Source organism: Argentina silus (assembly GCF_951799395.1).
Source record: "Argentina silus genome assembly, chromosome: 21".
NCBI lineage: Eukaryota > Metazoa > Chordata > Actinopteri > Argentiniformes > Argentinidae > Argentina > Argentina silus.
The window spans coordinates 1,545,645-1,565,756 of record NC_139675.1 but is presented as its reverse complement, the minus strand read 5'-3'; the positions used below and the strand labels follow the sequence as shown (position 1 = coordinate 1,565,756).

Below are 20,112 nucleotides of genomic sequence, written 5' to 3'. Positions count from 1 at the left end.
TCACTGAAGACTCTACCGTAGGGAGGCCAGCGCTCCCTCCTGGCCCACCCTCGAACCTCCCTACTGCCTCTGCATAAGAGGTTTATGATTTACGCCCATGATTTACAGCATACTGTACCACCTCACCTGTGAAACATGGTGGAGGGGGTGTTATGGTTTGAGCGTGTAAATATTAGAATATGTAGTATTAGAAGTATTAGATCTGAAAGCTGAAGTGTACAGAAACATCTTGTCTGCTCGAGGACAAGCAAATGTCTCCAAATTCATTGGATGGTGCTTCTTAGCAACTAGGGAATTTTTCAGGGCCAACAAGTGGAAAATATTTCCTTGAAACAGAAAAGTTGTGAATAATTGAAAAGTGATTTTAGTGAGAACCCTGTACTGTATGAATCAGAACATGGATATGTATAGTTGCAGTGCAGGAAGATGATATTGTTGTTGACTTGTCCTCAACACCCAATGGCCAGGAATGACTAATGTGACTCACAGTATAAACTGTCTCTTTGTGCTCTACCATGGTATTCATATTTAACAGTTAACATATACTGTAGTCCTGTGTATTTTATTCAGTTTCACATGCTGATGTAAGCATAGATATGGCATACATCACCAGTTGATCCTGTTTGACATGTTTCGAATAAAAAAGAAAGAAAGAAAGAAACCACACCTTTGTCTCGACGCAAAACAACAGAAAGGAAATGGTTGACTCGGCAGGCAGAACGACGGTAGGACTGTCTTTGTTGATTGTAAAGTTTAAATAACGGTGCTTTTGTTAATATAGTGCATCATTAAATGTCATAGAAGACAGAGCTTTAAACTATCGAAGAATTAGACTTCTGTGTGTTTGTTTTCTGTCGACTTTCAATGTGGGCCAAGTCAGGTGTTCTCAGCTGTTGTCGGCTGACATTTTGTGTCGTCGGTTGAAATGGCGGATTGCGCACAAATCAGGCATTGTAATTTCACAAAATATGATTTTAAGAGACAATAATAACTTCTAGTGATGGGGAAACGAAGCTTTCTGATGCATTGAAGCTTTCCAGCCAATTGTGTCGAAAAATAGGTTCATTACTCAAGGGTTTGATCAACACAGTGTACTCTACACCTTGACACCTGCTGGTCAAAATAGTTTAGAGCCAAATCATTATAGATGATGACGTCCCACACGCCATTGTGCGGAGACAGCGCTGTAATAGTTGCTTCGTTGGAGTATAATTATTATTTAGGTTTGAACAAATTAAATTATGAGACTTTCCAAGATTGAAATAAAGAGGGAAACATTTGTGTGGAACAACATGGTGTATACCTTCACTGGATAGAATATAATACAATAGAAGCACACAACAACATGTGTATACACCAGCAGCATTGGGTTGTGATAAAATGGTGGAAATGTTGATCACAACAACTAGTACATAGATACAACGTGAGCTTTTCAGTTTGCACTGGACCCTCAACACCCACAGTTAAAAGCATGGAAATGATAATACAGGTATTTCTATTTACAATTTCTATTTCTAGGTTGATATGGCAAGTGGAAAATATTTATTTGAAACAGAAAAGTTGTGAATAATTGAAAAGTGATTTTAGTGAGAACCCTGTACTGTATGAATCAGAACATGGATATGTATAGTTGCAGTGCAGGAAGATGATATTGTTGTTGACTTGTCCTCAACACCCAATGGCCAGGAATGACTAATGTGACCTACAGTATAAACTGTCTCTTTGTGCTCTACCATGGTATTCATATTTAACAGTTAACATATACTGTAGTCCTGTGTATTTTATTCAGTTTCACATGCTGATGTAAGCATAGATATGGCATACATCACCAGTTGATCCTGTTTGACATGTTTCGAATAAAAAAGAAAGAAAGAAAGAAACCACACCTTTGTCTCGACGCAAAACAACAGAAAGGAAATGGTTGAGTCGGCAGGCAGAACGACGGTAGGACTGTCTTTGTTGATTGTAAAGTTTAAATAACGGTGCTTTTGTTAAAATATTGTATCATTACATGTCATAGAAGACAGAGCTTTAAACTATCGAAGAATTAGACTTCTGTGTGTTTGTTTTCTGTCGACTTTCAATGTGGGCCAAGTCAGGTGTTCTCAGCTGTTGTCGGCTGACATTTTGTGTCGTCGGATGAAATGGCGGATTGCGCACAAATCAGGCATTGTAATTTCACAAAATATGATTTTAAGATACATTAATAACTTCTAGTGATGGGGAAACGAAGCTTTCTGATGCATTGAAGCTTTCCAGCCAATTGTGTCGAAAAATAGGTTCATTACTCAAGGGTTTGATCAACACAGTGTACTCTACACCTTGACACCCGGTGGTCAAAATAGTTTAGAGCCAAATCATTATAGATGATGACGTCCCACACGCCATTGTGCGGAGACAGCGCTGTAATAGTTGGTTCGTTGGAGTATAATTATTATTTAGGTTTGAACAAATTAAATTATGAGACTTTCCAAGATTGAAATAAAGAGGGAAACATTTGTGTGGAACAACATAGTGTATACCTTCACTGGATAGAATAATATGATAGAAGCACACAACAGTATGTGTATACACCAGCAGCATTGGGTTGTGATAAAATGGTAGAAATGTTAATCACAACAACTAGTACATAGATACAACGTGAGCTTTTTGCAGTTTGCACTGGACCCTCAACACCCACAGTTAAAAGCATGGAAATGATAATACAGGTATTTCTGTTTCTAGGTTGATATGGCACAGGTTCTGTTGTGGTTGACTCTCTGAAGGTTAAGATGAGCCATCTTCAGCAGGGCACAGAGAGTGGTGCCATCCCTAAGCAAAGACATGAGGATGAGTCTCCAATCAAGGGTCTTGATGTGACAATGGACCCTGATGCTACAAGGTGTGTGTGTGTGTGTGTGTGTGTGTGTGTGTGTGTGTGTGTGTGTGTGTGTGTGTAAATGCAAAGACCTGACACTTCTTTTGCATCATAACCAGGGTGTATCTTGAATTTATCATATATCTACATTTCCCAAGTCACAGTGATTCTCTGAGTGTAATCATAATGCTACCTGTGAACTCAAGTGTGGATCTAAATGACGATGGAGTCCAAACCATGGATGAAAGATAAACCTATTTCTGTAAAACCCTGCAGGATTTAGGTGTTGAAAATCTCAATGTTAGTTGTTGAAAATCTCAATGTTAGATGTTTAACTGTTGTAAAACTGTTTTGCATTACTCCATCCATGTGGAGAGAGCAGAGGCACCAACTCCAAGTTGTCTTTCAATGAAGGGCGACCACAAGAAGTCACAGATAGCATAAAAGGGCTTTCTTTGATACACTAGCTGTTAGCCATGTTTTCAATGAAGGGCGACCATTCAACGGATCCCCCGCTTTCAACTGCGAAGGGAGCAGCGATGTTTTTAAGAAAAAACATTTCGTGGGGCCACTGTCAAAAACGCTCAGATGCCGGTGGAACCACAGTCAAACAAAACACATCACCCGTCATGAACGCAGTGGGATATAGCCTACATCAAGACACAGCCTATTAGCAGAATATATTTTAAGATTAAGAAATATGTTGAACTCCTTCTCGTGGGCGCAATCATGCAGCTTCTATTTCCAACATGTTTGCTTTTTGTTTAGCTATGACCACTTGCTATGTGACTACTTTTGCCAGTCCAATTTGCAGGCAGCAGACCTCGCAGGAAAGCAATAGTAAAGATGTGGCAGACATCGTGTCATAGAATTTAAGTTATAATACTTTTAAATAAAATACTGTTAACCACAAAGACTTTATTCACGCAGAATATGTAGCCGTTCAGGTTTGCAAAGCTGACCCCGTTATCTCTTCAGTCACCTGCCTTTATAGACTTCACACAGGTTAACACCTTCTATTCAACGTATTTCTGGTTCCTGTCTACATGCACCAACAACATTCAAGATTTACATTTCGTCTTCAAGGTGTGCGCCGCCCACCTGGCTGGCGCCCGTTAGTCTGATTAGGCCTTGCTGACGCCCAGGCTGTTTTCAAAAGCCTTTTGTTCTGGCTGTTTATAACTTTGTTTATGACTTGAATTACCCTAACTTTTAATTACTCTATCCTGGTTTCTCCAGCTTTGATCCTTTGTTTTCTTCACCAATAGCCCCTCAATCTGACCTCACCCCTCTTGACTGCATTCTCCATTCTTTACCATAATCGCAACAATACACAAGCCGCCTCGGGCAACAGTGTAGCTCATCAACAAGCTGGCCAACAGTGTAGTTTGTTTTGATCATTGTGGCTGTACCCTTCAATACGGAAGGGAGCATCCGATATTTTCTTAGATTATGGTCTTCAATAGATATACACGTAGATAGCAGTTCATGTGTTGCGTTATTATTAATGCACCAATATCAACAACTTTATGTTAATTGTTGTGATCAAGGAGCCAAGAAACACACATAAAAATATTGCTTCAGCAACTTCCGAGCAATTTTAATCACTATATATTAAGCTTTCAACAACATCAATTTGACTCCTTTTGACCATCTCTCTCTGTGAACAGGGATCATTTGATAGGTCGACAGCCACAAACATCTTGTCATGTGTCTATGAGGAGCGACCAATCAGTGAATTCCAGTGATGATGGAGACCAAATCATGGATGGAAGGTAAACCAATGGCTGTTCAACCCTGCAGTGTTATATTAGACATTGTCAGTAAGAGTATCAGATGGATGCATTCCAGTGTTTGCTGCCACGTCTCATAGTCGTATCACCTGCAGTGTTCATCAGAGACCAGAGTCACCAACCTTCAGTTATGTATCAATGAAGTCAATCGATCGCCCCATTCAACATGGGTGAGAATATTTAAAAAGAAAATTGTGGTATCCTATTAATTTTGATATTATCACCAAACTTTTTCGTTGATGTTACTACTTCCCCTCATAGTCTTGTATGTCTTGCAGGGTCCATTTGGAAAGACCAGAGTCACCAACTCCAAGCTGTCTGTCAATGAAGAGTGACTGGTCGATGGTACCTCCTCTGAATTTTAATGAGAGAGAATCCACAGAAAGGAAGATGTGTGTAAACTCTTCTTCATTTATGCACTGACATTTGCTGTCCATCAACATTGCAGTTGACAAGAAATCATTCAAAGTTATGGAAAAGTAATCCAGTCTTTTTGGTGCATGTGTATGATGGAGACCATGGAGGGAAGGTAAAGAGAGTAGAAAATGTCACCCTCTGTGCCATAGTATTAGAGAAGTCAGAGCAACAGAGGGAACATCTGAGAGGAAAGGATGTTTTTAGGACGATACATTGAATCTTAATTTTTGTTGAACCACTACGAACCTTACTTTTATTGTTCCCTACGTTGTTTATGTAAATGTGATATTAAGCTGCCTCTAGCTTTGGTGGATACATAGATAATTATGTTGTTATCTGCTTTTCCACTTCCAGTATCAGCACCAGACCAGGAGATGTTCTCTGTGACATCTGCTCTGAGCTCCGAGCTGTGAAGACCTGTCTGACCTGCTCTATCTCCTACTGTGGGACTGATGTTAAGCACCATTACACAGTCCCTAAACTACGGTCACACACTCTGGTGGACGTTACTGAAGAGCTGGAGCAGAGATTGTGTCAGGAGCACCACAGACCTCTGGAGGTGTTCTGCAGGACAGACCAGATGTTCATCTGCAGTCTGTGTGCAGTAACAAAGCACAGAGGACATGACACGATCTACGAGGAGATAAAACAACCTGGAAGACAAGTATGCTCTGTTTTTTCTCATCTTGTGTCAACAACGTGTGTTAGACTGTGGAGCATTTGTGAAGAGATTCATTTATTTTCATTAAAATGTTATTGAAGAGGAAGGGCACAATATCCTTAATCGGATGTTATTCAACTCTCTTATGACAAGGAATTTGCCAAATTACCTCTATCAGAATGGCAAGTTGTTCTCTACATGGAAGCACTTGCAAAAATGTATATACTTGGCAATTTTATATTTATATTTTCACAACTACTTTTGACTCTTGTTCTACTGTATTTCCATACCAAAGATTACAGATGAAGAGCAAAAACAAAGACAGACTTTAGTTGAAGGTAGGTGTTTGAACTTGAGGCTTCTCAGCCTTGTTTATAAAGTTTGACACCATACTGGAATGCAATCTGTAGACATTGTAATCTCTTCAAACCTATTGCAAGATTAATTGTCAACATTTATTCACTAAAGTATATTTATTTAGATTGTCCACATTGTGTCACATTTAATTTCAGTATTGATATGATTCAATTGTTTTCCTTCCTTTACCAGTGCTGCCCCCTCCTGGGGAGATCCAGGTCCTGTCAGTGAAGTCAGACTCCGTGCGTCTGTGTTGGGGCCCTCCTGAGGGACTGAATGGACCACAGAGGTTCAGAGTGATCTGGAGATGTGATGGAGAACAGAACAATGTAACTATAAAAGACATGTATCAAATTGAAATAACGGACCTCAAACCTGGCAAGAAGTATGAGTTCGACGTTGCCACAGAGGGAGACAATGGAATCCAAAGTAGATGCAGCTCAGCAACTGTATTCACAGGTACAGTTATGTTTTGGTTATTTGATACTTGTAAACTTTATTTTTCATATTATCTGTGAAATGAAACAAGCACATGACTAGCACATCCTGAAACAAATCTTGATCTTTGTTACAGTGGTCCCAGCACCCAAAGACCTAAAGATAGACCAGTCAGGAGCAACTTCCTTCACATTTCACTGGACTAAGGCTCAAGGAACGGAGCAAATCCTGCAGAGCTTCCTCATATCCACCTTCAGCCCAGGAGCGGAACCGAAGGCAGTCAATACTCAAGACTGCTCTAGAACATTATCTGACCTTCGACTTAGCACTGAGTACACAATCCAGGTCTCAACAGTGCTGAATGGGCGACAGAGTGAACCAGTCTCTACAACCATCTACACAAGTAAGACGCCCCTCATCAGGGACCTTTGGTTGCGTAGTTTTCATTACCAAAATTGGGCTGATGGGATAATAATTAAATTTAAGTGCCCCCACCTCCATAATATCATGATTTCTATTTTTATTTTCAGTCACAGTGATCAAGGTCAGACATCACAGCCTGAGGCTTAGCAGCTTAATCACAAAGTATTTCTTGCCCCTACTAGACTTGATCATTTTGTAATCTGAACACATGAATGATGAATCCCAACATATAATGGTCTTGTTACTTCACCTGTCTTCAGTGATGGTAACTTCAGGATGAACCAGTGAAACTTACAATCCTTAGTTACTAATTAGTAACTAATAAGAGATCTACTAATAAGAGATCTTCCTTATCCATTTGTTGTTCATCCTCTGTGTAGCAGAGACCACATTACCGATGAGTAACTGACCAAAACCTCCAATTAGTGTTTCTGCATGATGTCAATTTCCAACACTTTTTCCACTGCATGTTTCCCTCAGTACTTCCTGCCCCAGACCAGCTGAGTGTTGACTCAGTGGACACCACGTCAGCTGCTGTCAGCTGGAGCCAGCCACAAGGAATGGACCAAACCCAACACAAGTACCAGATCTCCTACAACTGCCCAGGGAAGGACCAGGACATCATTACCACATCCTCACAGAGCATCACTCTGTCTGACCTGCAACCTGCCACTGAGTACTCAGTCACCGTCTGCGCTGAGATGAAAGGTTGGGTGCAAAGTCTGCCTGCGGCAACAACATTTATTACAGGTAAGGACGAACCTTTGAAACTTACCATCCTTAGTTACTAACCATTTTTTTTTCTATTTTTGATCCCAATAGATCTCTCTACATGTATTTTCAAATGTTTCCTTTACAATTTATATCAGGAGTTCCAGCACCAGGTAACTTGACCATAGACCAGCTGCAAATAACCTCGCTCACTGTGAAATGGACAAAGGCTTGCGTACTGGAGCAAACCCCACAGCGCTTCCTAATATCATACTGCAGTCCAGGGACGGAACTTCAGAAAGAATATACTGAAGACTGCTATAGAACACTCTCTGACCTACGACCTGGAACTGAATACACGATCAGTGTCTCAACTGTACTGACCAATGGGGAACAGAGTCAACCAGTCTCAACAACCGTCTGTACAAGTAAGAGATCTTCCTTATCCATTTGCTGTTCATCCTCTGTGTAGCAGAGACCACATTACCGTTGAGTAACTGACCAAGACCTCCAATTAGTGTTTCTTCATGATGTCAATTTCCAACACTTTTCCACTGCATGTTTCCCTCAGTACTTCCTGCCCCAGACCAGCTGAGTGTTGACTCAGTGGACACCTCATCAGCTGCTGTCAGCTGGAGCCAGCCACAAGGAATGGACCAAACCCAACACAAGTACCAGATCTCCTACCACTGCCCAGGGAAGGACCAGGACATCATGACCACATCCTCACAGAGCATCACTCTGTCTGACCTGCAACCTGCCACTGAGTACTCAGTCACCGTCTGCGCTGAGATGAAAGGTTGGGTGCAAAGTCTGCCTGCGGCAACAACATTTATTACAGGTAAGGACGAACCTTTGAAACTTACCATCCTTAGTTACTAACCTTTTTTTTTCTATTTTTGATCCCAATAGATCTCTCTACATGTATTTTCAATGTTTCCTTTACAATTTATATCAGGAGTTCCAGCACCAGGTAACTTGACGATAGACCATCTGCAAATAACCTCGCTCACTGTGAAATGGACAAAGGCTTGCGTACTGGAGCAAACCCCACAGCGCTTCCTAATATCATACTGCAATCCAGGGACGGATCTTCAGAAAGAATATACTGAAGACTGCTATAGAACACTCTCTGACCTACGACCTGGAACTGAATACACGATCAGTGTCTCAACTGTACTGACCAATGGGGAACAGAGTCAACCAGTCTCAACAACCGTCTGTACAAGTAAGAGATCTTCCTTATCCATTTGCTGTTCATCCTCTGTGTAGCAGAGACCACATTACCGTTGAGTAACTGACCAAGACCTCCAATTAGTGTTTCTTCATGATGTCAATTTCCAACACTTTTCCACTGCATGTTTCCCTCAGTACTTCCTGCCCCAGACCAGCTGAGTGTTGACTCAGTGGACACCTCATCAGCTGCTGTCAGCTGGAGCCAGCCACAAGGAATGGACCAAACCCAACACAAGTACCAGATCTCCTACCACTGCCCAGGGAAGGACCAGGACATCATGACCACATCCTCACAGAGCATCACTCTGTCTGACCTGCAACCTGCCACTGAGTACTCAGTCACCGTCTGCGCTGAGATGAAAGGTTGGGTGCAAAGTCTGCCTGCGGCAACAACATTTATTACAGGTAAGGACGAACCTTTGAAACTTACCATCCTTAGTTACTAACCATTTTTTTTTCTATTTTTGATCCCAATAGATCTCTCTACATGTATTTTCAAATGTTTCCTTTACAATTTATATCAGGAGTTCCAGCACCAGGTAACTTGACCATAGACCAGCTGCAAATAACCTCGCTCACTGTGAAATGGACAAAGGCTTGCGTACTGGAGCAAACCCCACAGCGCTTCCTAATATCATACTGCAGTCCAGGGACGGAACTTCAGAAAGAATATACTGAAGACTGCTATAGAACACTGTCTGGCCTACGACCTGGAACTGAATACACGATCAGTGTCTCAACTGAAGTGACCAATGGGGAACAGAGTCAACCAGTCTCAGTGTCCGTCTGCACAAGTAAGAGATCTTCCTTATCCACTTGCTGTTCTGTGTAGCAGAGACCACATTACTGATGAGTAACTGACCAAGACCTCCAATTAGTGTTTCTGCATGATGTCAATTTCCGACACTTTTTCCACTGCATGTTTCCCTCAGTACTTCCTGCCCCAGACCAGCTGATTGTTGACTCAGTGGACACCACGTCAGCTGCTGTCAGCTGGAGCGAGCCACAAGGAATGGACCAAACCCAACACAAGTACCAGATCTCCTACCACTGCCCAGGGAAGGACCAGGACATCACGACCACATCCTCACAGAGCATCACTCTGTCTGACCTGCAACCTGCCACTGAGTACTCAGTCACCGTCTGCACTCAGATGAAAGGTGGGGTGCAAAGTCTGCCTGCGGCTACAACATTTATTACAGGTAAGGACGAATCTTTGAAACTTACCATCCTTAGTTACTAACCATTTTTTTTCTATTTTTGATCCCAATAGATCTCTCTACATGTATTTTCAAATGTTTCCTTTACAATTTATATCAGGAGTTCCAGCACCAGGTAACTTGATCATAGACCAGCTGCAAGTAACCTCGCTCACTGTGAAATGGACAAAGGCTTGCGTACTGGAGCAAACCCCACAGCGCTTCCTAATATCATACTGCAGTCTAGGGAGGGAACTTCAGAAAGAATATACTGAAGACTGCTATAGAACACTCTCTGACCTACGACCTGGAACTGAATACACGATCAGTGTCTCAACTGTACTGACCAATGAGGAACAGAGTCAACCAGTCTCAACGTCTGTCTGCACAAGTAAGAGACCATCCTTATCCATTTGCTGTTCATCCTCTGTGTGGCAGAGACCACATTACTGATGAGTAACTGACCAAGACACTTTTCCACTGCATGTTTCCCTCAGTACCTCCTGCCCCAGACCAGCTGAGTGTTGACTCAGTAGACACCGCGTCAGCTACTGTTAGCTGGAGCCAGCCACTAGGAATGGACCAAACTCACCACAAGTACCAGATCTCCTACCACTGCCCAGGGAAGGACCAGGACATCACGACCACATCCTCACAGAGCATCACTCTGTCTGACCTGCAACCTGCCACTGAGTACTCAGTCAACGTCTGCACTGAGATGAAAACTGGGGAGAAAAGTCAACCAGTGTCAACAACCTTCACCACAAGTATGATATTACTGATATTACATTTACAGTCGTCATTTAATAAAACTGTCATTTATTTGATCATAATCCAAATGAGTGAATTGAATACCACTGGAAACAGTTAACATTTCCACAACCCTTTCATCAAACAGCACTGTTGTTCTGAATTAACTGAAAAAGACAGACATGATCCTTTGAGATGCAAAGATATCATCGCTGATGAAGAAGTTTAGATGTTATTTTTTTTGCAATAAAAGCATCCCATTTGTACATTTTGCAGGATTCCATCTCATGGAGCTGCTGTCAAAGGCAGGACTGGAGGATCATTATGAAAACAACAAGATTTCGTTAAGTACTATCCTTGAGATAAATGCCAATACCACATCAGATGAGTCACTTCAAACTATGCAGTCACTTCCAGGAGCCTTTCTAAAGAAATTAATGATGACAAATGTTAGTGCCAGGAGTGTCAAATGTATAGAAATAGACACTGATCGCAGCAATGTCATTAATCCACTAGATCTCATAACTGCCCTGTTCCTGTGCTCAGATGGTCTCTTGCAGCAAGAGATGGTCCTGAAAATGTCTGTGTGTCAGTTTGCTGTTCCTTTTCTGCTGCCCAACTGTGAGACAGGACAAAGCACGTTGATGCTGTGGGCCATGAGAGACATCGTGAAGAAGTTTAGGACCTCTTCTCATGCGGCCACACAGTCCTTTATTGAGGAGCGAATTGTACTCTCTGATATTCCAATGGTATCCTTTGTCAGGCTGGGAAAAAGCAGCTTGTCCAAGTCTCAGATTTTAAACAAGCTGTTTCGTAACCCTCAACGGTACCATAACACATTTGTTCACCATGATATGGAAGGTGGTGATGTCCCTCGGAAAATTTCAAATGGGTTAGTTGAAGTCAGTTGGTACCTCCCATGTGGGAACAGGAACATCGACACGTTCACAGAGCCCTTGGCTGTGGCCAATCTCAGAGGTGACATCAGGTCATTTGAAACACAGTTCTCCTTTCTGTGTCAGACATCATCTGCAGTTTACATTTTCAGTGATGGTTTCGACTGCGATTTTTTCAAAATGTTGAACAGAAAAAATGTAACGGCAGAGTTATTTCTGGTTGTCAACTCTCAGAGAAAACCATTTGAAACACTGAAAGAAATGCTCACCAACTGTGGTATGAATACAGGAAATGTGATTGTGAAAAGAAAAGAGCAGAATGATTCAGAATTTATCAAAACCCTTCAGTTATCTGTAGGTGGCATCATAGAGAAAAGTCAAAACAAATTGACAATGGAAAAGATGGCTGAGGGAGCTAGTCAGAGTGGGATTTTGGTTGATGAGCACTGTGATGATTGTCAGACTGCCAGGAAGATGGCAGATGAAATCACAAGCAACATATCAAACACGGTGAAATTCAAAGAGGCCCACCTACCCTTACAAGGGCAAATCTGGAAAGAGATCTCCCAGTTGGAGAAAGAGATGTGTAGACTGCTAAAGGCAGGTAAAGAAGACATTGAACACTACAAGAGCTCTCTGAGGACAAGAGAACAAGAACTGAGAAATAAGCAACAAAGATTTGGCATGAGTGTTGCAATGACAAACTTCATTAATGGAATGTCAGGTTCAAGAATGAAGCGATCCTATTTCCTCAAATGGTTGCAACTCAATTTGGAGAATCTGTCAGGGAAATCAGGTTTGAAAGAGGGGTACAAAGATTCCCTGGAGAAAAAAGACACAATTTCAGATTTGGATATGCAAATATCTGATTGTTCCTTGGGACTTGAACACTTCTTACGAGAGTTGGGTCAGTTATATGAATGTGTATTCTCCCTTCCTGAAAACAGCCAACAAAGAAAACAGATAGAACATTTGCCTGGATTGTGTGCTCAGATGCTGTTGGATGGTTTCCCCATTGAGCTTGTAGATGGAGATGCTTCCAACATCCCATTGAAATGGATATCTGATGTTCTCACTCAGCTTCATACTCTTGTGCAATCCAAAAGCAAAATCCGGGTGGTCACAGTTTTAGGGGTCCAAAGCACAGGGAAGTCGACTCTCCTCAACACCATGTTTGGGGTCCAGTTTGCTGTCAGTAGTGGTAAATGTACCAGAGGTGCCTTCATGCTACTGATAAAAGTCAACAAAGAACTGAAAGAGGAGCTAAAATGTGACTTTGTCATGGTCATTGACACAGAGGGCTTGAAATCACCAGAGCTAGCTCAACTGGATGACAGTTATGAACATGACAATGAGCTTGCAACACTGGTCATAGGACTAAGTGATGTCACAATTGTCAACGTTGCCATGGAAAACTTCACAGAGATGAAAGACATTCTACAGATTGTGGTTCATGCCTTCCTCAGGATGAAGGAAGTGGGAAAGAAGCCGATGTGCCACTTTGTGCACCAGAATGTGTCTGACATGTCCGCCTTTGACAACAACATGAAAGGCAGGAGGAAGTTGTTGGAACAGTTGAATGAAATGACGCAGACAGCGGCCAGAATGGAGAAGAAGGAGAATATCACCATGTTCACTGACATGATTGAGTATGATCCAGACAGAAGCAGCTGCTACATCCCAGGGCTCTGGCATGGATGTCCCCCTATGGCTCCAGTCAGTGCTGGCTACAGTGAGGCTGTGTATGACTTCAAAAAGACCTTGATGCAAGATTTAAAAAAATTTCATGGAAATGATGACATGACAGATTTCCTGCAATGGACCAAATGTTTGTGGGATGCTGTTAAGTTTGAGAAATTCATCTTCAGTTTCAGAAACAGCTTGGTTGCAGATGCATACACCAGCATATGCATTGAGTACAATAGTTGGGAGTGGTCATTGCAGAAGAAGATGTATCACTGGACTGTAGCTGCAGAAAATACAATGTCCAATTTTGGTGTGATGTATCCCAATCCCCAAATCACCATAAGAGATAAGCTAAATGACTTGATGAGGGAGGCGCATGAAGAGATTTCAAAGGGAGAAAAGGAAATCCAAGACAATATTGTTAACTACTTTGAAAGGAAAGATGGTCATGTCAAACTTGTGGAAAGATACAGGGAAGATTTTGTAACCAGGGCCAAAACACTGAGCCAAGAGACAGAAAACACATTGAAGAACAAACTGCACAGAGCATTTGAAATCAAAGAGGGAATGGCCCAACTGGAGAACATCAAGAGCTCACAGGCAAGTACAGTGGAGAAGAAGGTACTGAACTTGCTGCAAAACTGTAAACAGAAAAACACAGTTTTATCAGATGAGGACCTCGGAGAAGAGTTTGAGAACATGTGGAAGGAAACCTTGTCTGAGATAGACTTCAGAGGACTCCCAAGGCTCAATGTTGCTCAAAATGCTTTCTGGCTGTTACACAGGCATTTGTCAACAAGAGCGGGTCATATCAATAATATGTTGGTTGACAACACTTTGGTGAATTGTGGAAAAGAAGCCTTTGTTGCGCCTTCATCAGTGCCTTGGCGTAAGTGGGTTGAAAACCTTACAAAGCACTGGGATAAAGACCACCACAAGAACAAAGTACAATCCATTTGCGACAGCATCATAATACAGTGTCAGGACTTGATAACGCAGATGGTTGACAGAAGAGAAGATTACCATGACACTTGCATCAAAGAGCTGCTTACAGTGATTGATGAAGCATTGCAACCAGATAAAGGTGAAGTCAATGACGAATGTGAGATTTCCCTAAAGTTGCACATCTGTGGTATAGCAGTCAGAAGATTTCAGAAGATGCATGATGATTTTGTCATACTTAACAACCCGCGGAATTGTTTGGAACAATCTAAGGACAAGTTTTATGATGCCTTCATGAACTTGTTTCATGACCGAGATCAGTGCCAGAAGACGGCTAAGGAGTTCACAATGTTCTATTTACAACCAGCTGTGCAGATCTATGTGACCAAAATGATTGGTCCTGAAATTGTTGACAAAGTTAAGGAGGGTGGAGGGTCAGAGGATTACAGCACACGAGGGGCTTTCCAGTTCTCAATTTTAGAACAGCTCCTTACTGATGGAGAATATGATCAATATTATCAGTATATTAAAAAATATGAAACATTTGTGAAGGAGTGGCTATTTGACAGAATTGTCAATAAACTTTCAAAGAAGAACAGTGTACAGATATTGGAGAAGAAAAGTCTCACTATGATTGTGAAGATGATCACTGATTCAATATTAACTACCAAAACCAGCGGTGTAAATGACATCAAGACATTAATTGGAAACATTTGCAGTGCTCTTGAAGAGAAGCTTGTCTTTCAACAGGATGCCCTGGATTTCATGACCTTCCGGACCATTGCAAACACAGAGCCATTTGCTGACTACCTCACAAAGTCTGTGGAAGAAATGGAGCAGTCATTGGCAGCTGAGTATGACAAGACGACAGACATCAGAGAAAAGCTCACATCTCTGCCATTCAAGCCTCAGGACAAGATGTTCCTCAGTCTGTTTGGATGTGGGGAACAATGTCCCTTCTGTGGTACACCTTGTGAAGCAGGTGGGGCGGGGCACACTAAACACTGGTCCAACATTCACCGTCACTTGGGTCTCAGTGGTCGGAGGAATATAAGCAATCAGATGTTAGTAACTGACATATGTTCATCTCTAGTGATAAGTAACAGAAGCTTTAAAAACAACCTGACAAAAAACAGCTATCACCCCTACAAGGACTACCAGAAATATTACCCTGACTGGATCATTGATGGAGATGCCAGCATTGACGCTTCAGACTACTGGAAGTATGTGATGGCCACATTTAATGAGAGAATAGCTGAGCACTCTAAGGCAAAGCCTGCCAAAATCCCAGATAACTGGAAAGTCTTAACAAAAGATGATGCAATGAACAGCTTGAAACAGTCATTTAACAGAAAATGAAGAGGAGGACTATAAGGGGACGATGTCACAAGATACCCTGAAATAACTCACTTAGTAGCATGGAAGATGTCAGTCACCTCAGAAGTTTTGAAATGGCAAATACAACTCTGCATAATTTGTCAAAGAACAATTGCCTGACCACAGCAAGGAAAGATCATTTGTTCTGATGATTCAGGGAGTGCTAAGGTAGTTTTAAGATGCCTCTCACTTGCCTCAGGAGGCTGGAGGGCAAAACAGTGTTAGTACACCAGTGGGTGTTCCACCTGTACCACCTGATCTGTCTAATCTTAATCATGAATAGGTAAAGGGCGAGTTTCTATGTTTGACATCACTGACTGGCAGCGACAGGCTGGCGTATAATAGGTGTGTGATACCCAGCACACCTAGCAGAGTAGTATCGTCCATGGACTGACTAATCATTTGGGATATAATCTTTCTTTTTTATCTGATATAAGAAAAGTATTTAAAAGCACAGTTGTTGATTTGATTTATTATGTTTATGATTTTTATTATGTTTGGAGTGTCTGGTAGGACTCCATTTCAGAAAGCACCTTTTCCAGACCAAAGCAAATATTTATTTCAAGGGATCTCATTTCCTGATCTCTACCGATTACACATTGTCATTGCAACTATTAGGAAGCTTTTACAAAGATTGAATGTCACATACACGTACCTTTATGTATTTCTTTTTTAACCTTTCTTATTTTCATAAATGCATGTCCTTTGATTTTTATATTTTTTGTTCCAATGAAGAATGAAAAACATTTATCATGTCAAGAGTTTTTGCAATACAAATCGTTTGACATACTTAAGTCCTTCATAAATTCATTAAATGTCCTAAATTGTAAAAATGTAAATCATTGTAATAATAACAACATGTAAATAAAATGTAAATAACAACATTAATTCTAAATCTAGTGATATGTTAACACAACAGAGTAAGACAAATCCTCTAACAACTGCCTTTATGACTGTATGGATTACTCTATTACTGTAATTAAACAACAGTAAGATTTGTATGAGTAAGAAACCATGGCACGCCCCCCCCCCCCTTAGAAGGAAAGCGAAGAAAGAGGAAACAAGGAATGAAGAACAGACTTTTGAGATCAGGCCATTATCTACTTCCCAACTCTATTCCCCCCCCCCCCCACCTTCAAAGTCGACCAGGCCGTCCCCATTCAGGTCCACGTCTCAGAGGATCTCGTCGATCTCCCGATGGTTCAGCTGCTCCCCCATCAGCTTCTTCATGGCCTCCCTCAACTCCCCCAGGCTGATCTGACCGTCCCCGTTAGAGTCAAACTGTGGGAGGGAGAGGGAGAGGGGGGCGGGAGTAGAGAGAGGGGGGAGAGAGAGGGGGAGTGAAAAAAGAACAGGTTGAGGCACAAAATTCACAACGTGGAAACTGGTCTTACACTCTTAACATACTACCAATATCTTTCATGTTTAAACACTGACTTCTTTACGTGTGAGAGACTCACAGATCTGCTGACTCAGTTCTATCAGCTCCATCTCAGTGGGCATGTATCCCATGGTCCTCATACACTCTCCCAGGTCCTTACAGCTGATGAAGCCGTCCTTGTCCTTATCAAACTCCCTGAAGGCCTCTCTCAACTCTGCCCAGGGAGGAGAGGGGGGAGGAGAAGGGGGAGGTGAGAGGGGGGAGGAGAATGGGGAGGTGAGAGGGGGGAGAAGGGGGAGGTGAGAGGGGGGAGGAGAATGGGGAGGAGATGGAGTCCAGCAACACTATCGGCAGGGTTTGAAATTGCATCTTTTGCAATTAGTATTTTATGGATGACGGTTAATTCAACAGAGGGCTTATCAGGTTATGGAATATTGCTCATGTCATAGCCATTTGTTGAAGTGACACTAGAAAAACATATGTTGCAGCATTGAAATAGCAAATAGCACTGCAAACCTTATCTGTGGGAGACATTTCACTTTTTAGTGGTCTCAGCGTTCCTTGACAGGGTCAGGTGCTATTTGTTACCTCAAATGTATGTCATTTTAAATGTATTATGGCTTACCAATTAGACATAATGGCCACACTGATGGAGGGAGCCGGATGTGAGCTGGTAACTGGAAGGTTACTGGCATCATATCTAATCCAATTGAAGATTAATTTCATTACCTGATAATATTTTAGGCAAAAAAAGTCCTCAAAACAGACAACAATAATGCAGTATAGGCCAGGCAGAACATCACCAGAGAAGATACCCAGCGTCTGGTGGGGTCAATGGGTCACAGACTTCAGGTAAAAGACTGTCGACCAAATACTAAACATGAGTGCTTAATTTGGACATTATATAAATATATAAAAAGTGTTGTCATTTATAAATGGTGAAACAAATATGTACACAAATACCATGAAATAAAAGCTGAGAAGCCCCATTTTAACCTCGTAGTAACTGATTTCAAATCCAAACGTTCAAATCCACTTTCCTCCCATTATACTGAGAGTAGCATTTGCATATCTTGAGAAACACTCCAAAGCAATCCAAGTAAGGATTGGGCCTGTGACTAAATATTTTGTTGAAACAGAAAAGTTGTGAATAATTCAAAGTGATTTTAGTGAGAACCCTGTACTGTATGAATCAAAACATGGATATGTATAGTTGCAGTGCAAGAAGATTATATTGTTGTTGACTTGTCCTCAACACCCAATGGCCAGGTATGACTAATGGGACCTACAGTATATAAATGGGTTAATATGTAACAGTTGGATCAAAGTCTGTACTGTAAGAGCTAAATGCTGATGACACTGCTCTATTCGGGAATGGGGGGGGGGGCAATAAAATACAGTCAGAACAAGCTGAGGGAGTATGTCTTTACTAATCTTATAATGCTACTGTTAATACACTGTTACATACTGTACATATCTGTTTATACTGTTCATACTGCATTCCATATTTATTCTGCTTATTTATTCTGCTTATAATGTTACTGTTAATACATATACTGCTTATACGGCACTACTTATACAGCTCATATACTACTTATACTGTTCAAACTGCATTCTATATTTATTCTGATTATAATGTTACTGTTAATACATATACTGCTTATACTGCACTACTTATACTGCTCATATACTGCTTATACTGCACTACCTGTATATATTGTTCACATTGCACTTTTCTGCTTTTTTTGCACTTCTGGTTAGACGCTAACTGCATTTTATTGTCTCTGTACTTTGGCACAATGAAAATAAAGTTGTATCTAATCTATCAGTGGCACAGTTCACGGGGGCAATAAAAAACAGTCAGAACAAGCTGAGGGAGTGTCAGTGGCACAGTTCAGCCACACCTGTGCTTCTCTCAGGTAAGCAATTTTACCTACAGTACAGTTACATTATTTAGCATTTATTTCCTATGATCAATCCTAGCCTCATCATGAAAAATATTGACGATTTACATTATGGCCTGTGTATTTTATTCAGTTTCACATGCTGATGTACACATAGATATGGCATACGTCACCAAAAGAAATGGTGGACTCGGCAGGCAGAACGACGGTAGGACTATGTCTTTGTTGATTGAAAAGTTTAAATAACGGTGCTTTTGTTAAAATATTGTATCATTAAATGTCATAGAAGACAGAGCTTTAAACTACTGAAGGATTAGCCTTCTGTGTGTTTGTTTTCTGTCGACTTTCAATGTGGGCCAAGTCAGGTGTTCTGAGCTGTTGTCGGCCTACATTTTGTGTGGTCGGTTGAAATGGTGCGCACAAATCAGTCATTGTAATTTCACAAAATATGATTTTAAGAGACATTAATAACTTCTAGTGATGGGGAAACGAAGCTTTCTGATGCATTGAAGCTTTCCAGCCAATTGTGTCGAAAATACGTTCATGACTCGAGGCTTTGATCAACACTGTACACAAGTGTATTCCACACCTTGACACCTGCTGGTCAAAATAATTTAGAGCAGCCACATCATTATAGATGATGACGTCCCACACGCCATTGTGCGGAGACAGCGCTGTAATAGTTGGTTCGTTGGAGTATAATTATTATTTATGTTTGAAAAAATTAAATTATGAGACTTTCCAAGACTGAAATAAAGAGGGAAACATTTGTATGGAACAACATGGTGTGTGCCTTCACTGGATAGAATAATATGATACAAAGAAGCACACAACAACATGTGTATACACCAGCAGCATTGGGTTGTGAAAAATGGTGGAAGTGTTAATCACAACAACTAGTCCGAGCCAGGTACGTAGATGCAACGTGAGCTTTTTGCAATTTGCACTGGACCACCAACACCCACAGTTAAAAGCATGGAAATGATAATACAGGTATTTCTATTTACAATTTCTATTTCTAGGTTGATATGGCACGGGTTCTGTTGTGGTTGACTCTCTGAAGGTTAAGATGAGCCATCTTCAG

The 20,112-nt window shown here is 41.3% G+C and overlaps 1 protein-coding gene across 3 annotated transcripts; it reads left to right on the top strand.

Moving 5' to 3' along the window:
• The first annotated feature begins 679 nt into the window (after nt 1–679).
• On the top strand, nt 680–16,625 carry LOC310820846 (interferon-induced very large GTPase 1-like). 3 transcript variants are annotated; one of them, XM_083692658.1, is made up of 19 exons: nt 680–725; nt 2,725–2,881; nt 4,528–4,632; nt 4,746–4,820; nt 4,929–5,042; nt 5,422–5,731; nt 6,024–6,066; nt 6,278–6,544; nt 6,660–6,926; nt 7,427–7,696; nt 7,816–8,085; nt 8,229–8,498; nt 8,616–8,885; nt 9,029–9,298; nt 9,418–9,687; nt 9,826–10,095; nt 10,214–10,483; nt 10,590–10,859; nt 11,119–16,625. In XM_083692658.1, the coding sequence occupies exons 2-19, from the start codon at nt 2,772–2,774 to the stop codon at nt 15,723–15,725; spliced, it is 8,328 nt and encodes a 2,775-aa protein (XP_083548784.1). In that variant the 5' UTR covers nt 680–725; nt 2,725–2,771; the 3' UTR covers nt 15,726–16,625. The 3 variants fall into 3 exon arrangements, with proteins under 3 accessions (XP_083548784.1, XP_083548785.1, XP_083548786.1); XM_083692659.1 differs by lacking the exon at nt 680–725 and adding an exon at nt 1,607–1,944; XM_083692660.1 differs by lacking the exons at nt 680–725; nt 2,725–2,881; nt 4,528–4,632; ... (1 more) ...; nt 4,929–5,042; nt 6,024–6,066 and having other exon boundaries at nt 5,713–5,731.
• The last annotated feature ends 3,487 nt before the right edge of the window (nt 16,626–20,112 follow it).

What these genes read in the sequence shown, in the direction of transcription:
- LOC310820846 (XM_083692658.1), top strand. Translation starts at nt 2,772, where the DNA reads ATGAGCCATCTTCAGCAGGGCACAGAGAGTGGTGCCATCCCTAAGCAA. An exon ending in GAATCCACAGAAAGGAAGAT is followed by an intron (nt 5,043 to 5,421) that starts GTGTGTAAACTC and finishes TTCCACTTCCAG; the next exon opens with TATCAGCACCAGACCAGGAG. An exon ending in AAGACAGACTTTAGTTGAAG is followed by an intron (nt 6,067 to 6,277) that starts GTAGGTGTTTGA and finishes TTCCTTTACCAG; the next exon opens with TGCTGCCCCCTCCTGGGGAG.